The 22617-nt window shown below is 44.3% G+C and overlaps 1 protein-coding gene across 1 annotated transcript in view; it reads left to right on the forward strand.

Moving 5' to 3' along the window:
* Positions 1 to 22617, forward strand: part of DNAH12 (dynein axonemal heavy chain 12) — a 171424-nt gene that overhangs the window by 50985 nt on the left and 97822 nt on the right. Inside the window, exons 20-30 of the mRNA XM_045024879.1 lie at positions 1024 to 1218; positions 1463 to 1584; positions 1704 to 1986; positions 2667 to 2786; positions 4997 to 5153; positions 5387 to 5559; positions 6880 to 7032; positions 7483 to 7722; positions 11389 to 11634; positions 19326 to 19445; positions 22105 to 22214. Of these exons, the coding sequence (XP_044880814.1) occupies positions 1024 to 1218; positions 1463 to 1584; positions 1704 to 1986; positions 2667 to 2786; positions 4997 to 5153; positions 5387 to 5559; positions 6880 to 7032; positions 7483 to 7722; positions 11389 to 11634; positions 19326 to 19445; positions 22105 to 22214 (1919 nt within the window). The remainder of the gene's footprint in view (positions 1 to 1023; positions 1219 to 1462; positions 1585 to 1703; positions 1987 to 2666; positions 2787 to 4996; positions 5154 to 5386; positions 5560 to 6879; positions 7033 to 7482; positions 7723 to 11388; positions 11635 to 19325; positions 19446 to 22104; positions 22215 to 22617) is intronic.

The following is a 22617-nucleotide window of genomic DNA, read 5'->3' on the forward strand; positions in this document are numbered from 1 at the left end:
AAATTTGATATCATGGGTGTTTCTAAATAAAATGTTTTACAAGTTGTTTTAATTTTTTTTTTTAATGTTGAGATTCCCTTTGCTCTCCCGCTCATGGTTTCTCTCTTCCTCCTGGGCCAAGTCCAACTGCAGCAGGGAGAATGTCCTGAATAGGTTAAATAGATAAAGATTCACTTTAATCTGGGAAACCAACATTTTATATAAACTCTCTAACCCCTCTTGCTGATGATTATAATGATGTTTTCATTATCTTTAATGAAAGTATTCAGTGATCTAGTCTTTATAAGCCAAATTTTGGCCTCAGGACACGCCTTTGCATCTGGGCTGTACACTGGAAAATTCCTGGTGGGCTGGCAGAGGAAGGAATTACTTTCCCCAGGCCGCTGAATAGCAGTGGAGCCACTCTGCAGCTGTTACTTTAACCTCAGGGCTAGAATAGTCTCAGTAGTTATGGCACCCTGCCCCCCCCCCATCAGGGGAATATCTGGTGGATCTGCTGTACCTGACACCACCCCAAAATCTCGTTTTGTAGTTGCACGTAGGCAGCCCACACACTGATGGGCTCAATGAAGCATAGGTGGTGTGTACTCTTTGGACAGACCATTCAAATCCAACCCCCCTACTGTAATGTGGATCTGTCCTAGTTCTGCTATGAGCCAGACTTTCCTGGCTATGGAGAGGTGAGTAGAATTTGTCTCCAGTATCATAATGAATTTTATCTAAACATAACATTATTAAAAGATGATAATAGTGAAGTTATCTGAAACTCCATTCAAAGGATTTATCAGCACTTTGGGAAACTAGTCTACTGGTAGATTAGACTTTACAAACTGCTTAGGTAATGCATATATAGGGAAGAACGTTAATCTTCCTAGTGGTTTACTTTTCTGTTTATATTAAGTCTCCTTGGGGGACAGAAAATGTTGTGCTGTCCATAAGATTTGGTTTCTTTACTTTTGATTCTCTCTTTAACTTTATGTGATATGACTATATCCTGCCAATAATTTTAATATGTTTGTTAAGGAATGGGAAGACCGTCTTATTCGAATTCAGGAGACTATTGATGAATGGTTGAAAGTGCAAGCTCAGTGGCTTTACTTGGAGCCCATCTTTTCTTCTGAGGACATCATGCAACAGATGCCAGAAGAGGGACGTCTCTTCCAGACTGTAGACAGATACTGGAGGGACATTATGAAGTATTGTGCCAAAGACCCTAAGGTAATATATTGACTCAGAAATAAACTGGCCCCAAAAGAAAATAATTTTATCCTCCTTCCATTTTTATCAATAATTTTGTAGTAAAAATACTCAGTGAACTGCATTATACCTGCACTCACACCTAAGACTTAAAGAGTAAAAGTGTGTGCTATGTATTTATCACCTTGATAATCTTCATTGTGCCCTGTGCCCTGTATGGGACTTACTGTACTCACTTATGGAGATTATATATCTGTTGTTACAGGTTCTTGCTGCCACTTCATTGACAGGTTTATTGGAGAAACTTCAGGGGTGTAATGAGCTTCTCGACAAAATCATGAAAGGGCTTAATGCTTATCTTGAAAAGAAGCGCCTGTTCTTTCCTCGGTATGCTGCATGTTGACTATGTCAAAAACAAACATGATTGAAATTACATTTTGCTGTATAGTTGGGCTGACACACGCAGTAACTTGATACTTCTGTCATTTTTGTGAATCTTTTTGTAGTTTTTTCTTCTTGTCTAATGATGAAATGTTGGAGATCCTGTCAGAGACGAAAGATCCTCTCAGAGTTCAGCCTCACTTGAAAAAGTGTTTTGAGGGCATTGCTAAGCTGCATTTCCTTCCTAACCTGGATATTCAGGCAATGTATAGCACTGAAGGTGAGCGAGTGGAACTGATTTCAACCATTTCTACTTCTGAAGCTCGAGGTGCTGTGGAGAAGTGGCTGATCCAAGTGGAAGATATTATGCTGAAGAGTATACATGATGTTATTGCTGAATCAAGATTGGTATGTTTTCTACTATATGTTCCAGGCCACCTCCTAAAAAAATATGTACATATGAGTAGTCCTTACTTCATTTTAGGGTGCTCTCCTAAAGGCCTTACTCACACTAAAACTCTTCTTTCCTTGAGTGTAATTTAAGCATATGAAAGCCACAGGCTCAGGCTTAAGATTTTGGTGGGAGACTTCTAATTATAGGCCAGATAGTCAATGGGAGTTTTACCTTAAACAGGACTGAGAACATATAAAATAAGCCTGACAACATTACTAATCTTCTAAGATATCGTGTTTTGTAGACTTTGTTTCAGTATTTCAGTCTTTTTTTGTTAGTTAAAAACTAGAAGTAAACAAAATCCTTGTTGCAGGTTTGCCCTCATCTAAAAAGAAAACCACAAAACCAGAAAATGATTCTGTTTTCAATTTAACATGTTAGGCAGATTCTAGTAATTAATAAGGAGACTTTTAAAATCTAACTATTTGGCAATAAAAAAGGAAGAAAATAAAGGAAAAGCAATTTAAAAGAAATATTTTGTATTTTATTTCAAAAATACAAATATAATATTACCAGCATTTCAAAGAGTATTATTAAAGGCATCATATTGATTCATATAATACAAAAGCATACCCAGTGGTACGTATTCAGTTATTTACACTGACACCATTATGTGATGTATTTAACTCTTTAGGCATATCCTGAGACTGAAAGAAAACAGTGGGTTCTAGATTGGCCTGGACAGGTAGTGCTGTGTGTGTCTCAAATGTTCTGGACGAGTGAGGTACATGAAGCCATTTGCAATGGGCCAGAGGTATTATGAAATATAATATTTGTATTTTTATTTTACATTTAGTATTTCAGTTATTGTACTTTGTTCAGCTAAATCATTCATCTCTCCCCCTGCCCCAAATAAAATTGGATAAAGTAATTGATAAGAAATCTTAAAACATAGAAATGCAAATAGCCTTTGGGTGTTTTGAATATTAGGTAATGGTCAAATTCTGAAGAATGTGCCCACTGCATCCTTTATGCAACTGGATCTTGGTCTGGCTAGCTGGAGGAAAAGGGGCATTTCCCCTTAAGGGAACCCTTGCAACAGTGCAGAGAAGGGGGAAAGCTTACAGGGATGGACAAGAAAGGCAGGGTGCAATTGGGGACAGATCAAGGTCACTGCATTGCCCTTCCTGCTGACTGGAAAAATGGGAGACGTATTAAAACACCATGCAGCCACCCTCTTTACCAGGATCAGGCTGGAACCAGCCACCCACCCACCTATACACTTGGGAACCTGGTCCTATTCCTTTTGCCTCACTGTGGGGATTATCCTAGTTGCCCCTTTTCCTTGTGGGACTCAGATGGAATTTTTCCCTCACTTCCAGATTGACCAAAGTAAGGTGAATTTTTTCACCTTTTCCACCTTGATGGGGGGTGGAGTAGGTGGGTTAGGTTATCATGTCACAATTTATATGTAACACTAGTGGTGGACATCCAGTGCAGGTACTCAGTATGCAAGGGGTATAGTTATTGGATAAATTGGATTGGAAATTGATTTGAAGGAAAGCATCCCTTATGGGAGCTAATTTAAGGGGGATTTGGTACTCCTATGTCTCTTCAGATGGGAGCCAACCTCTTCCTTTTCCTGGCCCCCTTTCAGGGAGCCAAGGAAGGGGGCAGGGTTCCTATGTCTGGATCAGCTGAGAGCCAACCCCATCCTCCCTACACTGTACAATTTGCTGGATACTCCCAGATGTTATAAGTGGATAAAGATGCAGCTTAATTAAGCCACATCCATGCCCTCCTGTCTTTCTTCTAGCATGGATGGACAATGTATAGTAGCCAATTTTTTACTTTCCCACTGGGTACTCAGGTAACTGATTTACAGAGAGTGCTGCCTAAGGACTAATACCAATTCTTTTTTACACTCAAAAGTTCCATTGGAATTGGTGGAAGTTTTCTATTCAGGGAATCCAGGATTGGGCTCTCAAAAATGTAGGCTGATATGTAACCTCCTGCTACTTTAGAGTTTTCTATTAGAAAAGTCTAAATACCCAGGCAGGCCTCATTCTAACAAGTTTTAAAAATCAGTGGTACTATCAAGTGTGGAGGGACCAGAAAGAAGGCAGGTAAACATGACACAGTGGAGCTTTTCATAGTTTGTGGGCGTGTACAGCACACTCATAGATATACATACTGAACCTTTATTTATAGGAACATTTTTATTGTAGTTTAGGAGCTAATTTTCTATAAAAGAATTAAAAAATTATTACTCTACAAATTCCAGGTAGCTCAGGTAGATAATGTCAAAATAAAGACATCTGTATTCAATTCTTTCTCTAGGGGATCCACTTTTTTAAAAACATGAATGTGGTTTCAGACTGCACTTCCAATAAGAATAAGAACTTTAAATAATTTTCTTAAAATAGGGTTCTTTTTAACTAAGTATTCTGCTTGACGCAGGATTTGTAAAGATTGCTACTTACAAAATTTGAAACTGCTTTCAATAAACCAAATGCCAACTAAAATAATTTTGAAAAAATATATAAGCTGAGCTGAATCCTACAGCTTTTCCTAAGCAAACCTACCACTGGCTTTAATGAAATCTTCATGTATATAATCCAGAGGTTTGCAAACTGTGGTCTGCAAACCACTGATGGATCATAGAGCATTTGCAGATGATTCATAGAGAGTAGGCTGATCATAGGCTCCTCCTGTTTGTTCCCAGCTGCTGAAATGCAGTAAGGGCCTGACCCAAAGCCCATTGAAGTCAATACTCCCATTGATTTAAATGCGTCTTGAATTCAAAATATGTAAAAAAACAATATGCTGTAGTTTTACAGCTTAGATAGATAATTGTAAATGAGAGAGGAGATGGTCTTTGAGAAATGACTGAGAAGGGAGGTGGTCCATTAAACAATCTCTATTAAGATGTCTGCCCACACTAAAAAAAATTTCATAACCCTAATTATTTGCACATTAAAATCCAAAGATTGTTAAATCAAATTGACATTTTCTTTCTTGCAGGGTTTGAAGGATTACTACAATACTCTTCAGCTTCAGCTTAATGATATTGTAGAGTTGGTGAGAGGAAAATTATCTAAGCAGACACGAACTACACTAGGTGCTTTGGTTACTATTGATGTGCATGCTAGAGATGTCGTCATGGAGATGATTGAAAGTGGTACATAACTTTTTAAAATTTTATTCTTCATGTGTATTTAACAGAGAGTTACTCAGAACTGAGAGAAATAGACTTGCATTATCATTCTTTGCTGGCCTTAAGAACCATAAGAATTTTTAAAACATTTTATATATGAAAACATTCATATTGGCAAATTATTTATTTTATACCTAACAGAAAATCCAATTTTCTAGAACTTTTTTCATATTTACTGCTAATTATTTTCTTACCAGGTGTGAAAAATGAGACAGACTTTCAGTGGCTTGCTCAACTGCGATATTATTGGGAATACGAGAATGCTCGTGTCCGCATCATTAACTGCAATGTAAAATATGCCTATGAATACCTTGGCAATTCACCTCGACTTGTCATTACTCCCCTTACGGATAGATGTTACCGCACCTTGGTATGCTTTTATGTAAAACTTGTCATTAACCTGCTTAAAGAATTCATTTAGCTGTAATATGGCATTTTCAACATTTTATACTTATTACAGTGTCACTTGGGAGCACTGCAATAGCTGTTGGACTCTCGTCATTTCTGTCAAAACAGCCAGTTTTCAGGGATTTTAATTCCTATTTAAATTTTCAAACTGAACCTGGTTGGCTCCAGTAGATCTGCAACAATTGTCATGCTTTGTGCTGGACTGAAGCCCACTTACCAACTTCATCAAGTGGGCTGGGTTTGCAGATCTGGCAAAAATGTACCTCTTGACAAGTTGTTCCCAGCTTGGATATTGAGATAGCTAAGTCACTTATGTGATATTGTGTAATTGGCAGTTGAAATTGGTACTGACGCCATGATATTGCTTCTGAAGCTAGGACAGAAGCTGGCCACGTTTTACTTCCCATTTCCAGTTGGTGGGCGACACATCAAGACACATTGCTGCATTGTACACTTGGCCCATCTTCAACTAACCAGAACTCACCTTAAAGTGGTTAAACTGACTAGAAGAGAAGTGTTCCATGGGATGGCATCCTTGTGCATAGTGACTGAAAGATGAATAAAACTAGGAGATGGGAAGACTGGGATTAGGGGTACAGAAGAGAGTTGGGGAGAGTGGAAGAGAAAAAGAGAGTCCGGGTTAGTAACAGGAGAAATAAAGGTGATAGGGGAACTAAGGGGAGGGAGAAAAGAAAGATTTGGAGGGTAGGAGAGATGGGAAGGATGGGATAGGAAAAGATGGTGTGGGAGAGAATAGAATGTGGGGACGGGCAGGGTATGATGGACAACAGAACATGGGTAGAGCAAAGGGAGACAATATGAGAAAGACCACAAAGAATGAGTGAGAAAGGAGATGCTGCTTCTTGGAAAAGGAAAAGGAGAGCGACAGATAGAGAACTGAAGTAAGCAAGATTAGGCACATTGACTTTAAAAATGTTTTTTTGCCTGAGTAAGAGCTGCATGATCAGGTCCAATATAACATACAATGTCTAGTCATGATATGGACTGCTCAGGAATGGATAAGATTGTGCCCTTTTCTGAGGCACCTACAATAAAGAATAACTCCAAATCGAACTTTGAGTTTCCTGTATTTTGAAGACATAAATAATTTTTAGCTTAGCCTTTTTCCTTTAGTATTAATCTGATAAATATTGGTTTTATACAATAATTTGTTTTCAACTATGTAGTGTTTTCAATTTACAATTGAATTTAAAATTATTTTCCATTATGAAAAAGTCTTTGCTTAAATTATTAATTTTCATAAACTATTTCCATTCTTTAGATTGGAGCCTTTTATCTAAACCTTGGTGGTGCTCCAGAGGGCCCAGCAGGGACAGGTAAAACAGAGACTACTAAAGACTTGGCTAAGGCTCTTGCTGTACAGTGTGTTGTCTTCAACTGTTCTGATGGCCTTGATTATCTGGCAATGGGGAAGGTAAATTGAATTACATTTTAAAATCAGTATGTGTTTTTCAGGAGGAAAGGTGTTGACTTTCAGTGGGAGCTACATACCCTTTTCACATAGGCACTTTTGAAAATCGCACCCATGATTCCGTGCCCCTAAGAGTTTATAATCTAAGGTCTGCTGACTTCAATGGGACCACTTGCAGTGTGTTAGCGTAACTACGTGACAAGGAGTTTGCAGGACCAGGGCCTATGAACCTGACTCAGCTTCCAGTAAAACCAAGGAAAATTTTCCATTGACTTAATTTCCTAATATAGCTGCTGACCTTTCCTCCTAAGTAGGCTTAAATATTATTCAAAGTATGCAAATAAGTTCACTGCACAACATTAAATTTCAAGCCATCGTATTACTGATTGTTGCTTTTAAATTTCCTGATACTCTATTGGGGTACAGTTTTTGTCTTTCTTTCTTGTTTTACAGTTTTTTAAGGGGTTGGCTTCTTCAGGTGCTTGGGCCTGTTTTGATGAATTTAATCGAATTGAGCTGGAAGTACTGTCTGTGGTGGCTCAGCAGATCCTTTGCATTCAGCGAGCCATACAGATGAAGATGGAAACATTTCTTTTTGAAGGGACTGAACTGAAGCTCAATCCCAACTGTTTTGTAGCTATTACCATGAATCCAGGTTATGCAGGACGTTCTGAACTGCCAGACAACCTCAAGGTAAAATAATAAAATAAGCATATTCACTTAATAGTGCATTTACGAAACCTAGTGCCAAATTCACTGCTGGAGTTGCACCAGAGTGTGGCATCTACAATAAAAACAATTTATATTTTTAAATTTTGTATTTCTTATGCAACATATTTGTTAGGTTTCATTTTTTTTAAAATTTATTCAAACCAGTTTGTTCTCCCTGAAGGTTTTTAATCAATTTTTCTGCTGTTTTGAACTGAAGTTTTTCTAATTATTATAATTTTTGCTTTTATTTGTGGTGGGCCAAACCTTTCAGTGAGGTTTGTTTAGCTGGGGAAAGGGAGACTGCAAGATTTGGCCCCATATGCTTTTAAAGTCGTGTTTATATTGAATCCAAATATTTTAAGAAAGTGTGCTTAAAAATAACTTAGAAAGGAGTAGCAAAGAATCCTGTGGCACCTTATAGACTAACAGATGTTTTGCAGCATGAGCTTTCGTGGGTGAATACCCACTTCTTCAGATGCAAGTGGTGGAAATTTCCAGGGGCAGGTTTATATATGCAAGCAAGAAGCAAGCTAAAGATAACGAGGTTAGTTCAATCAGGGAGGATGAGGCCCTGTTCTAGCAGTTGAATGAAAACCAAGAGAGGAGAAACTGGTTCTGTAGTTGGCAAGCCATTCACAGTCTTTGTTTAATCCTGAGCTGATGGTGTCAAATTTGCAGATGAACTGGAGCTCAGCAGTTTCTCTTTGAAGTCTGGTCCTGAAGTTTTTTTGCTGCAGGACGGCCACCTTAAGATCTGCTATTGTGTGGCCAGGGAGGTTGAAGTGTTCTCCTACAGGTTTTTGTATATTGCCATTCCTAATATCTGATTTGTGTCCATTTATCCTTTTCCTTAGAGACTGTCCAGTTTGGCCGATGTACATAGCAGAGGGGCATTGCTGGCATATAATGGCATATATTACATTGGTGGACGTGCAGGTGAATGAACCGGTGATGGTGTGGCTGATCTGGTTAGGTCCTGTGATGGTGTCGCTGGTGTAGATATGTGGGCAGAGTTGGCATCGAGGTTTGTTGCATGGATTGGTTCCTGAGCTAGAGTTACTATGGTGCAGGGTGCAGTTACTGGTGAGAATATGCTTCAGGTTGGCAGGTTGTCTGTGGGCGAGGACTGGCCTGCCACCCAAGGCCTGTGAAAGTGTGGGATCATTCTCCAGGATGGGTTGTAGATCCCTGATGATGTGCTGGAGGGGTTTTAGCTGGGGACTGTATGTGATGGCCAGTGGAGTCCTGTTGGTTTCTTTCTTGGGTTTGTCTTGCAGTAGGAGGCTTCTGGGTACACGTCTGGCTCTGTTGATCTGTCTCCTTATTTCCTCGTGCGGGTACTGTAGTTTTGAGAATGCTTGGTGGAGATTTTGTAGGTGTTGGTCTCTGTCTGTGGGGTTAGAGCAGATGCGGTTGTACCTCAGTGCTTGGCTGTAGACAATGGATCTTGTGGTGTGCCCGGGATGGAAGCTGGAGGCATGAAGGTAGGCATAGCGGTCGGTAGGTTTTCAGTATAGGGTGGTGTTTATGTGACCATCAATTATTTGCACCGTAGTGTCTAGGAAGTGGACCTCCCGTGTAGATTGGTCCAGGCTGAGATTGATGGTGGGGTGGAAGCTGTTGAAATCGTGGTGGAATTTTTCCAGAGTCTCCTTCCCATGGGTCCAGATGATGAAGATGTCATCAATGTAGCGTAGGTAGAGAAGGGGCGTGAGTGGACAGGAGCTGAAGAAGCGTTGTTCCAGGTCAGCCATAAAAATATTGGCATATTGTGGGGCCATGCGGGTGCCCATAGCGGTGCCACTGATCTGGAGATATATATTGTCATCAAATTTGAAATAGTTGTGTCTGAGGATAAAGGCACAGAGCTCAGCAACCAGTTGTCCACTTCCTAGACACTACGGTGCACTACGGTGCCAGATTGGTCGCAGAGGGGACCCTGGTTCTGTTGGTCGCGATCCGATGCTCCTGGAGTGTGGCAAGATGAACCCAAAGTCCCATGGCAAAGCACCCTGTACTTATAGTCTTTTTTCTCTGTTAAAGTCTATGGATTTTGCTGTGTCAGTTTCTGACCAGTTACTTCTTAATTGGTGTTCTCTTTTGATCTAGGCATTCCAATACACTCCTGGTTACAATTTAATCAATTGTCCTGTCTTTAGGGCTATGGCTACATTAGCGCTTCAAAGCGCTGCCGCGGCAGCACTCCCGCGGCAGCGCTTTGAAGCGCTAAGTGTAGTCAAAGCCCCAGCGCTGGGAGAAAGCTCTCCCAGCGCTGTCCGTACTCCAGCTCCCTGTGGGGAATAACGGACAGCGCTGGGAGCCGCGCTCCCAGCGCTGGGGCTTTGACTACACTGGCGCTTTGTAGCGCCGCAATTTGCAGCGCTGCAGAGGGTGTTTTTTCACACCCTGCTGCAGCGCTGCAAATTTGCAAGTGTAGCCATATCCTAGGAGTGCCAGCCTTACCTCAGGGTCATCAATCTGCTCTTTCTTCATTATGGATGCGCATTGATGGTTCTCTGGTGTCATCACTCCTTCTTCCTTGATCATCTGGCTATAACAATGGCCTTCACACCTTATCTTTTCCTGATGCATACATTCCTCATTGACACAAACAATCTTTTACAGAGACCTTTGAGAATACAAACAGATACATTTTATATTGAGCAAAAGACATTGTAAATTAAGCCTTCCTAAATCTTATAATCAAAACAATTCACATTGAGGCCCAGGCCTTCAACATTCCTCTAATCTCATTAACATAAACACAGTACAAGATCCTGTCTCTTACTTACTAAACTTTAAAACAAAGAAATGTATATTTAACTAGAGTGCCTAATTTGTAATACATACAGGAAACCATAGTAGACATTGTAACTTATCCTAAAACAAAAGGGTGACTATAATCAATCATAAGGCTTGTTCTGGTCTGTCCCTGCCTTAGCATCAGTACAGACACTGGCCGTCTGTCAGATGCATTTCTACCAATGTCCCAGAGGGTCATTCCTTTCTGCTATTCAAAAAGGGTGGCTGACAGGATGAAATCAAATCATACATTAATTCTCATAGTACAGTTATAAAATCCTGTTCCTACACATGCTCACTGCTACACCCCTTCAGGGGGTGCAGTATACTCTCCCATCTACCATGTGTCCCATCTCTTTCTTCCACATCCTTTTCTGCCGTTTAGGTGTGTTTGGCCTATAGGTGGCACACAATGAGCAGTCTCTGTTCTCTTGAAAGCAAGGGTGTGGAGGAGGAGGAAGTTAAAGCAGGGTAATCTGGTTAATAATATCAAGTATCAGGGGGTAGCCTTCTTAGTCTGTATCTACAAAAACAACAAGGATCTTGTCTTCAAAGATTGGTAATACTGTTACCACAAGAACTTTTATATTGCAGTATCTATACATATTGAGTGCAAATCAGAGTTACAGGAATTATTTTGACAGGTTTCAGAGTAGCAGCCATGTTAGTCTGTATCCGCAGAAAGAACAGGAGTACTTGTGGCACCTTAAAGACTAACAAATGCATCCGAAGAAGTGAGCTGTAGCTCACGAAAGCTCATGCTAAAATAAATTTGTTAGTCTTTAAGGAATTATTTTGTTATTCTTCTAAATGTTTTAAGTATATTTTCTGCGATATGCATTTCAGGTTCTTTTCCGAACAGTAGCTATGATGGTTCCTAACTATGCTCTGATAGCAGAAATCTCTCTCTACTCATACGGATTTCTGAATGCCAAGCCATTATCAGTGAAGATAGTAATGACCTACAGACTTTGTTCAGAGCAACTTTCCTCTCAGTTTCATTATGACTATGGCATGCGTGCTGTTAAAGCTGTATTAGTGGCTGCTGGCAACCTAAAACTGAAATTCCCACAGGAGAATGAAGATATATTGGTAAGTCCCTCAGGTAATATAGTGGATTTCACTGAGTCAAGTATTTCAGAGTTTTGAACCCAGCTGTGCCACTGCCTCACAGTATTGCCTGCTGAAGTCATTGAACAACTCTGTCTCAATTTCTTTATCTGTAAATTGGGGATAAGAATCATGGCCAGCGGGTATGGGTGGCCAGGGGATGCTAAGCCTCACCAAACAGGATGCAGTGCACCTCCCTTTGGGAGTGACTGTTGATTATACTGTTGGCCACTACACATATATATGTAAATACATGAAAACACAAACATTATCTCCCCATGTCTTTAAGGGTTGAATTCTAGTCATTTATCTTGCAGGACTCTTAACCCTTTCTGGCCATGCGTCACACCCCCAACGGGAGACTGGTGTGGAAGGGAGCTATTAGAGCTCCTGGATACACCTTAAGGACCTTCCAACATTGATATGAGCTATGTTTACACTGAATTCTTTGTAAGGCCAAATTATTGATGCATGGTTTGGCCCAAGTTAAATTTCTGAAACACTTCAGTGATTCCAGGGTTTGGTCTATGTGTTTACTTAACATAGCCATTAACGTTTTTCAGAGCCAAGAATAGAGGAGACGATGCAAAGGGAGACATAGCTTGCTCCGCTTCCCAGCAGCATCAGCTCAGGAACTCTCCCTCTTCATTGCTGCATTAATGATGGAAGAGGGCGGGGTCTTCAGAAGTGTTAAACTGGGGAAAGAATTGCAGAGAGATGGCAATACTATAATAGTCATGCGAGGCAGTGGAGAGCATTTGGGGTGCTCCATCAGACCCCCTAACACAATTTCAGGAAATGCCCTGCTTGATGCATCTTCACTCATTACAGGGTGTTATAAACAGTTAGTTAAGGGTTAAGGTCTCGTTTACCTGTAAAGGGTTAACAAGCAGTACCTGATAAACACCTGACCAAAAAACCAATAAAAAACAAAATAATTTCAAATCTCTGTGGAGGGAAGTTTTTTTCTGTGTTTTTTTTGTTTAAGTTAAGTCTCTCTTTAAAGCTAAGGGAGTCCAGACACCTTTTTCAAGTCCTCCAAAATTTCTGCAGTATTGTTCATCTATTCAGGCTAGTAAGTGTTAAACAGGCGAACTAGTATTATAAGTTTATTTCTACATTTGCAATTGTGTGTTTGCTGGATAAATTCTTTATTCCTGTTTGCTGTTACTTTAATTATTCTGAGGAGGAGGAAGGGGGAAGTCTCTCCAGGTTTATAAGTCAGACCCTGTAATATTTTTCCATCCTGGTATTACAGAGATAGTGTACTTTTTTTTTCTTTAATAAAATCTTTTCTTTTTTAGAACTTGATTAATTTCTTCCCTTGTTTGAATTTTAAGGGAAGGGGAGGGGGCAAAAGTAAATCCTTCATTGGTTGATTCAAAAAGTTTAAATCAAGGTATCTCTCCTAAGTACTAGGAAAGGGGAGGAGGGAAATGGTTTGTTTCCCTTTGTGTTAAGATTCAAGTTTGAATCTGTGTTCCCCAGAAAAAGTTTTGGGGGAACAGGGAGTGTGTCAAACACTTAAAAACTGACTGGTGGCAGCAAAAACCAGATCTAAACTAAAATTTTAGTTTAGAAAAATCCATGCAGGTCCCCATCTTGTGAACCCTAAAGTTCAAAGTGGGAAATAAACCTATAACACAGGGACTTCTGTCTCTTAGGGTACGTCTACACTACAAGACTATTTCGAATCTACTTAATTCGAATTTGTGGAATCGACCTTATGAAGTCGAATTTGTGTATCCACACTAAATACACTAATTCGACTGTCTGAGTCCACAGTAACGGGGCCAGCGTCGACTTTGGAAGCGGTGCACTGTGGGGAGCTATCTCACAGTTCCCGCAGTCCCCGCTGCCCAGTGGAATGCTGGGTAGAGCCCCCAATGCCTGCTGGGGGAAAAAATGTGTCGAGGGTGGTTTTGGGTAACTGTCATCATTGAACCGTCACTCCCGCCCTCTCTCCTTGAAAGCGCCGGCGGGAAATCTGTTCGCGCCCTTCTCTGGTCGGTTACAGCTCGGACGCCAGAGCACTGCGAGCATGGAGCCCGCTGCGATCATTGCTGCACTTATGGCCGTTGTCAACTCCTCGCACCTTATCGTCCACCTCTTCCACAGTCAGCTGCTGAGAAATCGGGCGAGGAGGCTCCGGCAGCGCGGTGAGGACAGGAATTCACAGAGTGGCGCAGACCTCTCACAAAGCAGGGTACGCCGCGCAGTGGAGATCATGGTGGCAATGGGTCAAGTTCATGGTGTGGAACGGCGATTCTGGGCCCGGGAAACAAGCACAGACTGGTGGGACCGCATAGTGCTGCAGGTCTGGGATGAATCACAGTGGCTGCGAAACTTCAGGATGCGTAAGGGCACTTTCCTTGAACTCTGTGACTTGCTGTCCCCTGCCCTGAAGCGCCAGGACACCCGGATGCGAGCAGCCCTGACTGTGCAGAAGCGAGTGGCCATAGCCCTCTGGAAACTTGCAACGCCAGACAGCTACCGGTCAGTAGCGAACCACTTTGGCGTGGGCAAATCTACCGTAGGGCTTGCTGTGATTCAAGTAGCCCACGCAATCGTTGAGCAACTGCTCTCAAAGGTAGTGACCCTGGGAAACGTCCAGGTCGTCATAGATGGCTTCGGCGCGATGGGATTCCCAAACTGCGGTGGGGCTATAGATGGCACTCACATCCCTATCCTGGGACCGGCCCACCAGGCCAGCGAGTACATTAACCGAAAGGGCTACTTTTCTATGGTGCTGCAAGCACTGGTGGACCATAGGGGACGTTTTACCAACATCTACGTCAGGTGGCCGGGCAAGGTTCATGACGCGCGTGTGTTCAGGAACTCTGGTCTGTTTAAATGCCTCCAGGCAGGTAGTTTCTTCCCGGACCACAAAATAACGGTTGGGGATGTGCAGATGCCTACAGTGATCCTCGGGGACCCAGCCTACCCGCTAATGCCCTGGCTCATGAAGCCCTATACAGGCGCCTTGGACAGTGAGAAGGAACTCTTCAACTACCGGCTGAGCAAGTGCAGAATGGTGGTGGAGTGTGTTTTCGGACGTCTCAAGGGGAGATGGCGGAGCTTACTGACTCGCTCGGACCTCAGCGAAAAAAATACCCCCGTTGTTATTGCTGCTTGCTGTGTGCTCCACAATCTCTGTGAGAGCAAGGGGGAGACCTTTATGGCTGGATGGGAGGTTGAGGCCAATCGCCTGGCTGCTGATTACGCTCAGCCAGACAGCCGTGCCGATAGAAGATCCCAGCGGGAAGCGCTGTGCATCCGGGAGGCTTTGAAAGCTAGGTTCCTCGGAGAGCAGGGTAACCTATGACTCTCCAGTTGATTTACAGAGAAGCTGAACCTGAGCCTGTTTCAGTGACTGTTGACTTCGATCTGCGGTTACATACCCTGTTCTCCAGGTTTCCCCCCTTCCAACACACGTTTTAAAATAACTTTAATGGAACACTGATTATTAATAAAGTTTTCTTTAATTATGAATTCCTGTTCAAGGATTGAAACATGGACGCGGACTGTGGTGGGTACGGTGTGCACTGATGTCCAGACCGCTTCTACACTAGAGGAATGACAGGCTCCTGCTCCTACAGCGGTCTCTGGGGGGAGGACGGTTGCAGGTGGGTGTGCAGGAAGGGGTGGGTTTGCAGGAAGGGGTGAGGGGTGCCATCTTTGGGACGGAGTTTGGATGCAGGCTCTGGGCTGGGGGTTGGGGCGTAGGAAGGGGTGAGGGGTGTGTGGGAAGGGTGAGTATGTGTCCGTGGATGAGGGCTCTTGCTGGGGCTCAGGGCATCGGAGAGGCTCGTGGCTAGGGGGGAAGGGCATGGTAAGGGCAGCCTGCCTTGCCATTTGTGGATGGCAGGCGCTAGGACCCTGGGGCAGCATACACCTCACAGACTGACCCGGGGCAGCATTCACCTCCCAGAATGACCCTAGTGCCTACTGACTGCAGTCTGTGTGTGTCCTGCTGTTGATCCTGCCCCCAAGTCTGTACCCTGGTAATGGAGGCTGTCCTATGCAATTAAAAAACCCCTCCCCCCCTTCACACAAAGTCTTCTGACAAGGAAAACGTGACGGAAACAGTGAATAACAACAAACTACTTTTAATACTCAACTACACAGTGGGGGGATGAAACTTGGATTTGGGACTGGGTGATCCAGGAAGGGAAGCACTTCTCATACTTTAGGGAATGAGAGCTGTTTGGTACATGAGCGCTCTGCTGGGGTGGAGTGACAGTTTTCACGGCCCCTTGCGCCCCTCCTTCTTGTGATTTTTGGTGAGGGGGGGACAGGACTTTGTGGCGGGGGAAGGCGGTTGCAGATACAGTTCAGGGGGGCTCTCTGCTCCTGCCTGCGGTCCTGCAGAACATCTACAAGGTGCCGGAGCGTGTCCGTTTGCTCCCTCATTAGCCCAAGCAGCGTTTCAGTCGCCTGCTGGTCTTCCTGCCGCCACCTGTCCTCCCGTTCGCTGTGTGAGCGCTGGTGCTGACATAGGGTCTCCCTCCACTGTCTCTGCTCGGCCGCCTCGGCTCTGGAGCAAGCCATCAGTTCCGAGAACATGTCGTCCCTAGTCTTTTTCTTTCGCCGCCTAATCTGCGCCAGCCTCTGTGAGGGGGATGCCGGGGCAGTTCGTGAAAGACCCACAGCTGTGTGATGGGAAAAAGGAAGTGATTTCCTTGAAAAGATACATGTTTGCGAACACTGAACACAGTCTAGTCAGTTTCTGTGAACAAGACCATACAGGGCACCTAGTCTCACAAGGTCTCAGGACAAGTTCGAGATTTCGGAATACGCTTTCATTGGCTGCGGTCTTGCACAGGAGATCGGACAAGCGGGGTGGTACAGCTGAATCCGTGTAGCAGCCAGGCCTGGTAAGCACTACACTATAGGCTGCTTAACAGTTAATGGATAGCTGTGCCCTCCCGCTGAATCTGTAAAGCATAAAGTCTGACCCTGTTCCAGCCCCTCGCGGCTGTGCACGGGAAAGATCACTGTATGCTTTTCCTCTGTGGCCTCCAACACGTGGCTGTTAAACGAAGGTCATTGCTATGCAAAGTAAAAGTCAAGCATTCACAATAGTAACAGTACACTAATTGCCCTAATTAGATGCAGCAGTCGCCGAACGAGATTACCCTGAGGCGGGTCACTCGGAGAGAGAGAGAGAGGATGCTGCTAGAATCCCTGCACAGACCAGGACCGTACGCTGCCATGCTGGTCGAGGCAATGATTCCGCTGTACATTAGGATGGCCTGGCGCGGAAGAGTGTGCTTCCACGGAGCACCAGATAAGGCACCTCTCCCCAGGAACCTCCTGCGGAGACTTTTCGAGCTGCTCTCCGAGAGCTTCGTGGAAGTGTCCCAGGAGGATTTCTGTTCCATCCCTATATGTGTGGACCTTCTCTTTATATAGTTTTTTAAGGAAAAGTTTTTATATAGTTTTTACATATTTTTTATTCCTGTTTTTTAAAAAATAAATGTTTCCATGTTTATAGCACTTACCGACTGATCCTTCCCCTGATTCTGAGTCCGAGTTAACGGCCGGGGAGGGTTGGTAGGGGATCTCTGTGAGGGTGATGAAGAGATCCTGGCTGTCGGGGAAAGCGGTACTGTAAGCGCTGTCGCCTGCGTCGTCCTCCACAAACCCTTCCTCATCTTCCCCATCGGCGAACATCGCCGAGGAACTGCCCCTCGACACTATCCCATACTCAGAGTCCACGGTCACTGGTGGGACAGTGGTGGCAGACCCACCTAGAATGGCATGCAGTGCCTCGTAGAAGCGGCATGTCTGGGGCTGTGCTCTGGAGCGTCCGTTTGCCGCTCTGACTTTTTGGTAGCCTTGTCTCAGGTCCTTGATTTTCACGCGGCACTGCGTTGTATCCCGGCTGTATCCTCTGAGTGCCATGGCTTTGGAGACCTTCTCGTAGGTCTTTGCATTCCGTTTGTTGGAGCACAGCTCCGAAAGCACAGACTCATCGCCCCACACAGCGATCAGATCCAGGACTTCCCGGTCTGTCCATGCTGGGGACCTCTTTCTATTCTGGGATTGCATGGACTCCTCTGCTGGAGAGCTCTGCATCGTTGCAGGTGTTGCTGAGCTCGCCCCGATGTCCAACCAGGACATGAGATTCAAAGTGCCCAGACAGGAAAAGGAATTCAAATTTTCCCAGGTCGTTTCCTGTGTGGCTGGTCAGAGAATCCAAGCTTGGACTGCTGTCCAGAGCGTCAACAGAGTGGTGCACTGTGGGATAGCTCCCGGAGCTAGTAAGTTCGATTTGCATCCACACCTAGCCTAATTCGAGATAGCCATGTCGAATTTAGCGCTACTCCCCTCGTCGGGGTGGAGTACCAAATTCGAACTAAAGAGCCCTCTAGGTCGAATTAAACGGCTTCCTGGTGTGGACGGTTGAGCGGTTAATTCGAATTAACGCTGCTAAATTCGATTTAAAGTCCTAGTGTAGACCAGGCCTCAGTGCAGCCTAGCACTGACTGCTGTATAACTCACGTTACTTTTTAAGGCTAAGATTTTGTCATGAAGGCAGGGCCGGTGCTACCATTAAGGCGAACTAGGCAGTTGCCTAGGGCGCCAAGATTTGGGGGCGCTAAAAAGTGGTGCCCCCAATTTTTGTTTTTTACAGCAGTTCCTCCCCAAGCACACAGTCGCTGCTCCACTTCTTCTGCCTCCCAGGCTTGCAGCACCAATCAGCTGTTTGGCGCCGCAAGCCTGGGAGGAGAATTAGAGTGGGGCAGCATGCTCAGGGAGGATGTGGAGCAGAGGTGAGCTGGGGTGGGGCGGTGCTGCACAGCTCCCGGGGGGGAGATGCCTCAGGGCAGGGGGGAGCTGCCGCGGAGGTGGGGGCGCCTTAGGGTGGGGGGGGGGCAGGGAACTGCCGCAGGGCTGGAAGTGGGGGGGGCGCAAGGTGGAAGTTTCGCCTAGGGCACGAAACTTCCTTGTACCGTTGCCCTGCATGGAGGTCACTGATTCAATGACTTTCAGAGATCTTTGAGATATTTTCCTGCGATGACAGGGCTGGAGCTGACAGCTGCTGCATGCGGTGCGGGGCCCTGGAGCTCTGAGTTACCATGGGCAGCAGGGGCTCCACAGCTGTCAGCTGCTACGGGTGCCAGGGACCTCACAGCTGTCAGCTGCTGCCTCAGGCAGCAGGCCTGGAGCTGTCAGCCATGGGCAGCAGGAACTGGAGGTGTCAGTGTCTCCCCCTTTATTTTTATGACAGTCACAGAGAGGTCACTGGCTTTTGTAAATTTTTGTTTATTGCCCACACCTGTTCATGACTTTTACTAAAAATAACTGTGACAAAATCTTAACCTTACACATCACACATTAGCATATAGTTCAGTTTTAGAGTAAATCTCAGGAGAAACTTCCTAACTGTAAGAACAGTAGGACAATGAAACAAACTCCCTCAGCAGGGTTGTGGAAGCTTCTTCACAAGAGGTTTTCAAAAGGAGGTGGGATAGCTCTCTCTCTTGGATCGTTGAGACACAACAAATTCTGCATCTTGACAGGGTCACTAGATGACGCTTGCGGTCCCTTCTAACTCTATGATTCTATGATTCACATTGTGCAGACTGATTTTATTTGTATTTATATAGTCAGCATGTCAGTCAGAACACTCGTTTTCTGTAAACTTATGTATTTGTTTTCTTTAGCTTCTTAGATCAATTAAGGACGTTAATGAGCCTAAATTTTTGTCACATGATATACCTCTGTTCATGGGTATTACTAGTGATTTGTTTCCTGGTGTTAAGCTTCCTGAAGCAGACTACAATGTAAGTAGATTTATAAGGTAACTTTTTTTACTAATACTCATGGCATTGCATCATTTGTAATTAATGCAGTACTCTATTTCGAATTGCAAAATGAGGCCCAGTGAAATGGAATTTGTATCAAACAAAATTCACTTGGTTTTCTTTTGAACCCAAAACCAGCCTAGAGTCTCATCATTTTCAGGTTTGGATTTGTCTTTGTCGTTTTGGCCCATTTATACCTCAGCCCCTAAAAAATCCGAGGACTCCTCTTACCTTAAACAGCCTTTTTGGATGTATACCAGTATGAAATCCACCCCACTTCCCCTGGATTTTAGTGTCTTTTGTGACTTGCTGGTTCCCTCCCTAGCCTTTGGGGTTTTACAAGTTATTAAACATGGTGAATCTTGCCATGATTAGTTAACTCTTCCTGTTCTTCTGCAGTGGGATAGTGAGGACAGAGATGGCCAGGCTGCCTGCTTCCCCTTTCAGGGACTGGGTGAGGTAGCTGGCCTCCCAATCCCCTTCTTCCCACCAAAGGAAAAAAAAATAAAGTGCGGGTGGGAGTCAAGCTGATGTCTTTTCCTAGAAGACTTCACACAAGTTCACTTTGAAGTTCTAAATTTTGTGGAAACCTGAAATTCCTAGTGAACCTGGAAGGTTGTACTGCTGCAAACCCAACTTATTGTAGGTTCATGAAATGCACATGCTTCTATGATAATGTAAACCATGTAGGATGTTTTCAATACACCAGAACAACCTTGGCAGAAGGGGAAATACTTGTCTTCTATTATCTTCCATACCGGGCCATCCTTACCCACACGTAAAGTACGCAGCTGTGTAGGGCACCAGGGAATTTGGGGCACCACATTTTCTGGTGCCCTGTGCAGCTGCGTAATGCTCCAGCCCCAGCCCCAGCCCTGTCTCTTCCCGCCCCTACTCTGCCCTTTCCCCAAAGCCCCTATCCTGCTCCGCCCCAGCCCCACCCCCACTCCTCTGAGGACTGTTGCAGGGGATGGGCCTGCACTCACCGCATGGTAAGTAGAGCCAGGGGAGCAGAATGGAGTGGGCTGGGGCCGGGGGACAGTTTTCCCCCTGCTGCCCAGCCCTCTCCCTGCTGAGGCCTGGGGCCAGCCCCTCCTCAGAGGCCTGGAGCCCCATGCAGCCCCCCCACGAGGGAGGGGGGGCTGCGGAGGGCACCAAAATGGCTAGGGACGGCCCTGCTTCCACAATACAGTAATTGGAATGGGTGGGGTGTAAGCAGAGGCAGATGTTCAATAAACAGGGCCGGCTCCAGAGCCCAGCGGGGCAAGCACCCGCCTGGGGTGGCCCTTTCCCGGGGGGGTGGCAGGCTGGGCCGGCGGACCTCCCGCAGTCATGCCTGCGGGAGGTCCACCGGAGCCCCGGGAGCAGCGGACCTGCTGCAGGCATGACTGCGGAGGGGACGCTCGGCCGGCGGCTCCAGTGGACCTCCCGCAGGCATGACTGTGGACGGTTCGCTGGTCCCGCAGCTCGGCTGGACCTCCCGCAGGCATGCCTGCGGCAGCTCAACCGGAGCCGCCGGACCAGCGAACCGCCCGCAGCTGCGGGAGATCCAGCCAAGCCACGCGACCAGCGGAACCTCCACAGTCATGCCCGCGGGACGTCCGCTGCTCCCGCGGCTCGGGGGCGCCTCCCGGGCATGACTGCTTGGGGCGGCCAAATTTGTAGAGCCGCCCCTGTCAATAAAGAAGGTGAAGATTTTGTTTTCCTTACCCACACAATACCTTCTGTGTGCAGTTATAGCACGGGATCATTAGCTCTTTTTGTAGGGAGTTTACAGTTTAAAGACTACAGTGGCACAGCTGCAGCACTTCAGTGGAGACATTTACTCCAGCGATAGGAGGGATTCTCTCACTGTTGTTGTAAATCCACCTCCTCAAGAGGCGGTAGCTTTGTCAGTGGAAAATTCTTCCATCAACCAAGTGCTATCTACATGGCAACTTATTTCATCTTAACTACGTTGCTCAGGGTATGTGTGGATTTTTTGCATTTCTGAACAACAGAGGTGGGTCAATCTAATTTTCTAGTGCAGTGCTCAGTATTAGGCTTTGAGATAGAGAGGATTTCTTTGTACTGGATAAGCCAAGTCACAATTATATACAACATGAGAAACATAAACATCACTAAAGGCCATTAATATCCCAATAGAGAAGTTGAAAAATTAGCCTTATATTTGACTAAAGTAACAATATTTTGTTTAAGTCACATCATCTTAAATTCTGCACGTCAGTAAATAGTGCTCTAGTCCAGGGCATGTCTACTTAGGAACTTTCAGGAAAGTTAAGATGAATGTTAAAATCTGAAGCTAAATCATTTTAGTTAATCCCTTGTGTGGACATTCTCATTCAGAAATAAGGTGCTCTTAGTTTTCTTTAGCCTAATCCCAGAGGATTCAGTAATTAGAGAATTTGAATCTGTTATCCACAAATGTAATAAAACATACTGAGGGTGGGGTGGAAGTTGTTTTAGAGGCAATAATCTGAATATGGAATGATGACTGATACATGTTCCTTTTATTCACAAATAAAATTATATGGCTTTATAAAGGATTGTTGTAAACTATGTAATATGTAACCATGAAAATATTATTTTTTTTAAGAGTATTATCATATGAAAAGGTTTTATTTTGTTTTGATTTTAGGATTTTCTGGAATGTTCCAATGAATGCTGTGTTATAAATAATATCCAGCCTGTTAAAGTTTTCATTGAAAAAATGATACAGACCTATGAAATGATGATTGTTAGACATGGGTAAGATTACAAGTGCCTATTTCACAAGTACTACAGGTTGTAGTTATGTTTTTTGTAATAGCCAATAGAGAATATTTATGGAAATAGACTAAGAAATTATTTCCACTTTTAAGAAGGACAAACAGTGATTATTTAAATCAAATATAGAAAATCCCAAGGGTCTCTGTATGCTGCAGAATTTTTATATTGGTACATTTGGATATCCTAATTTTTAATGCAAATTTGGTTCCCAAGAAAGTGGAGTCTCTGAAGCCAGGCGTATTTGATCCAATGCTCCCTTTGAGTTCAGTAGCAATTTTGCCTGTTTAATGTTTGCAGTTTGGGTCCAGGTTGTGGAGAGGAGTTGTAGCTGTAAAAACGTGCCTGTATTAAAATATTAGCCCACCTGATCTCTGCCATTTTA

The sequence above is a fragment of the Mauremys mutica genome, chromosome 7 (genome assembly GCF_020497125.1).
Source record: "Mauremys mutica isolate MM-2020 ecotype Southern chromosome 7, ASM2049712v1, whole genome shotgun sequence".
Taxonomy (NCBI): Eukaryota; Metazoa; Chordata; order Testudines; family Geoemydidae; genus Mauremys; species Mauremys mutica.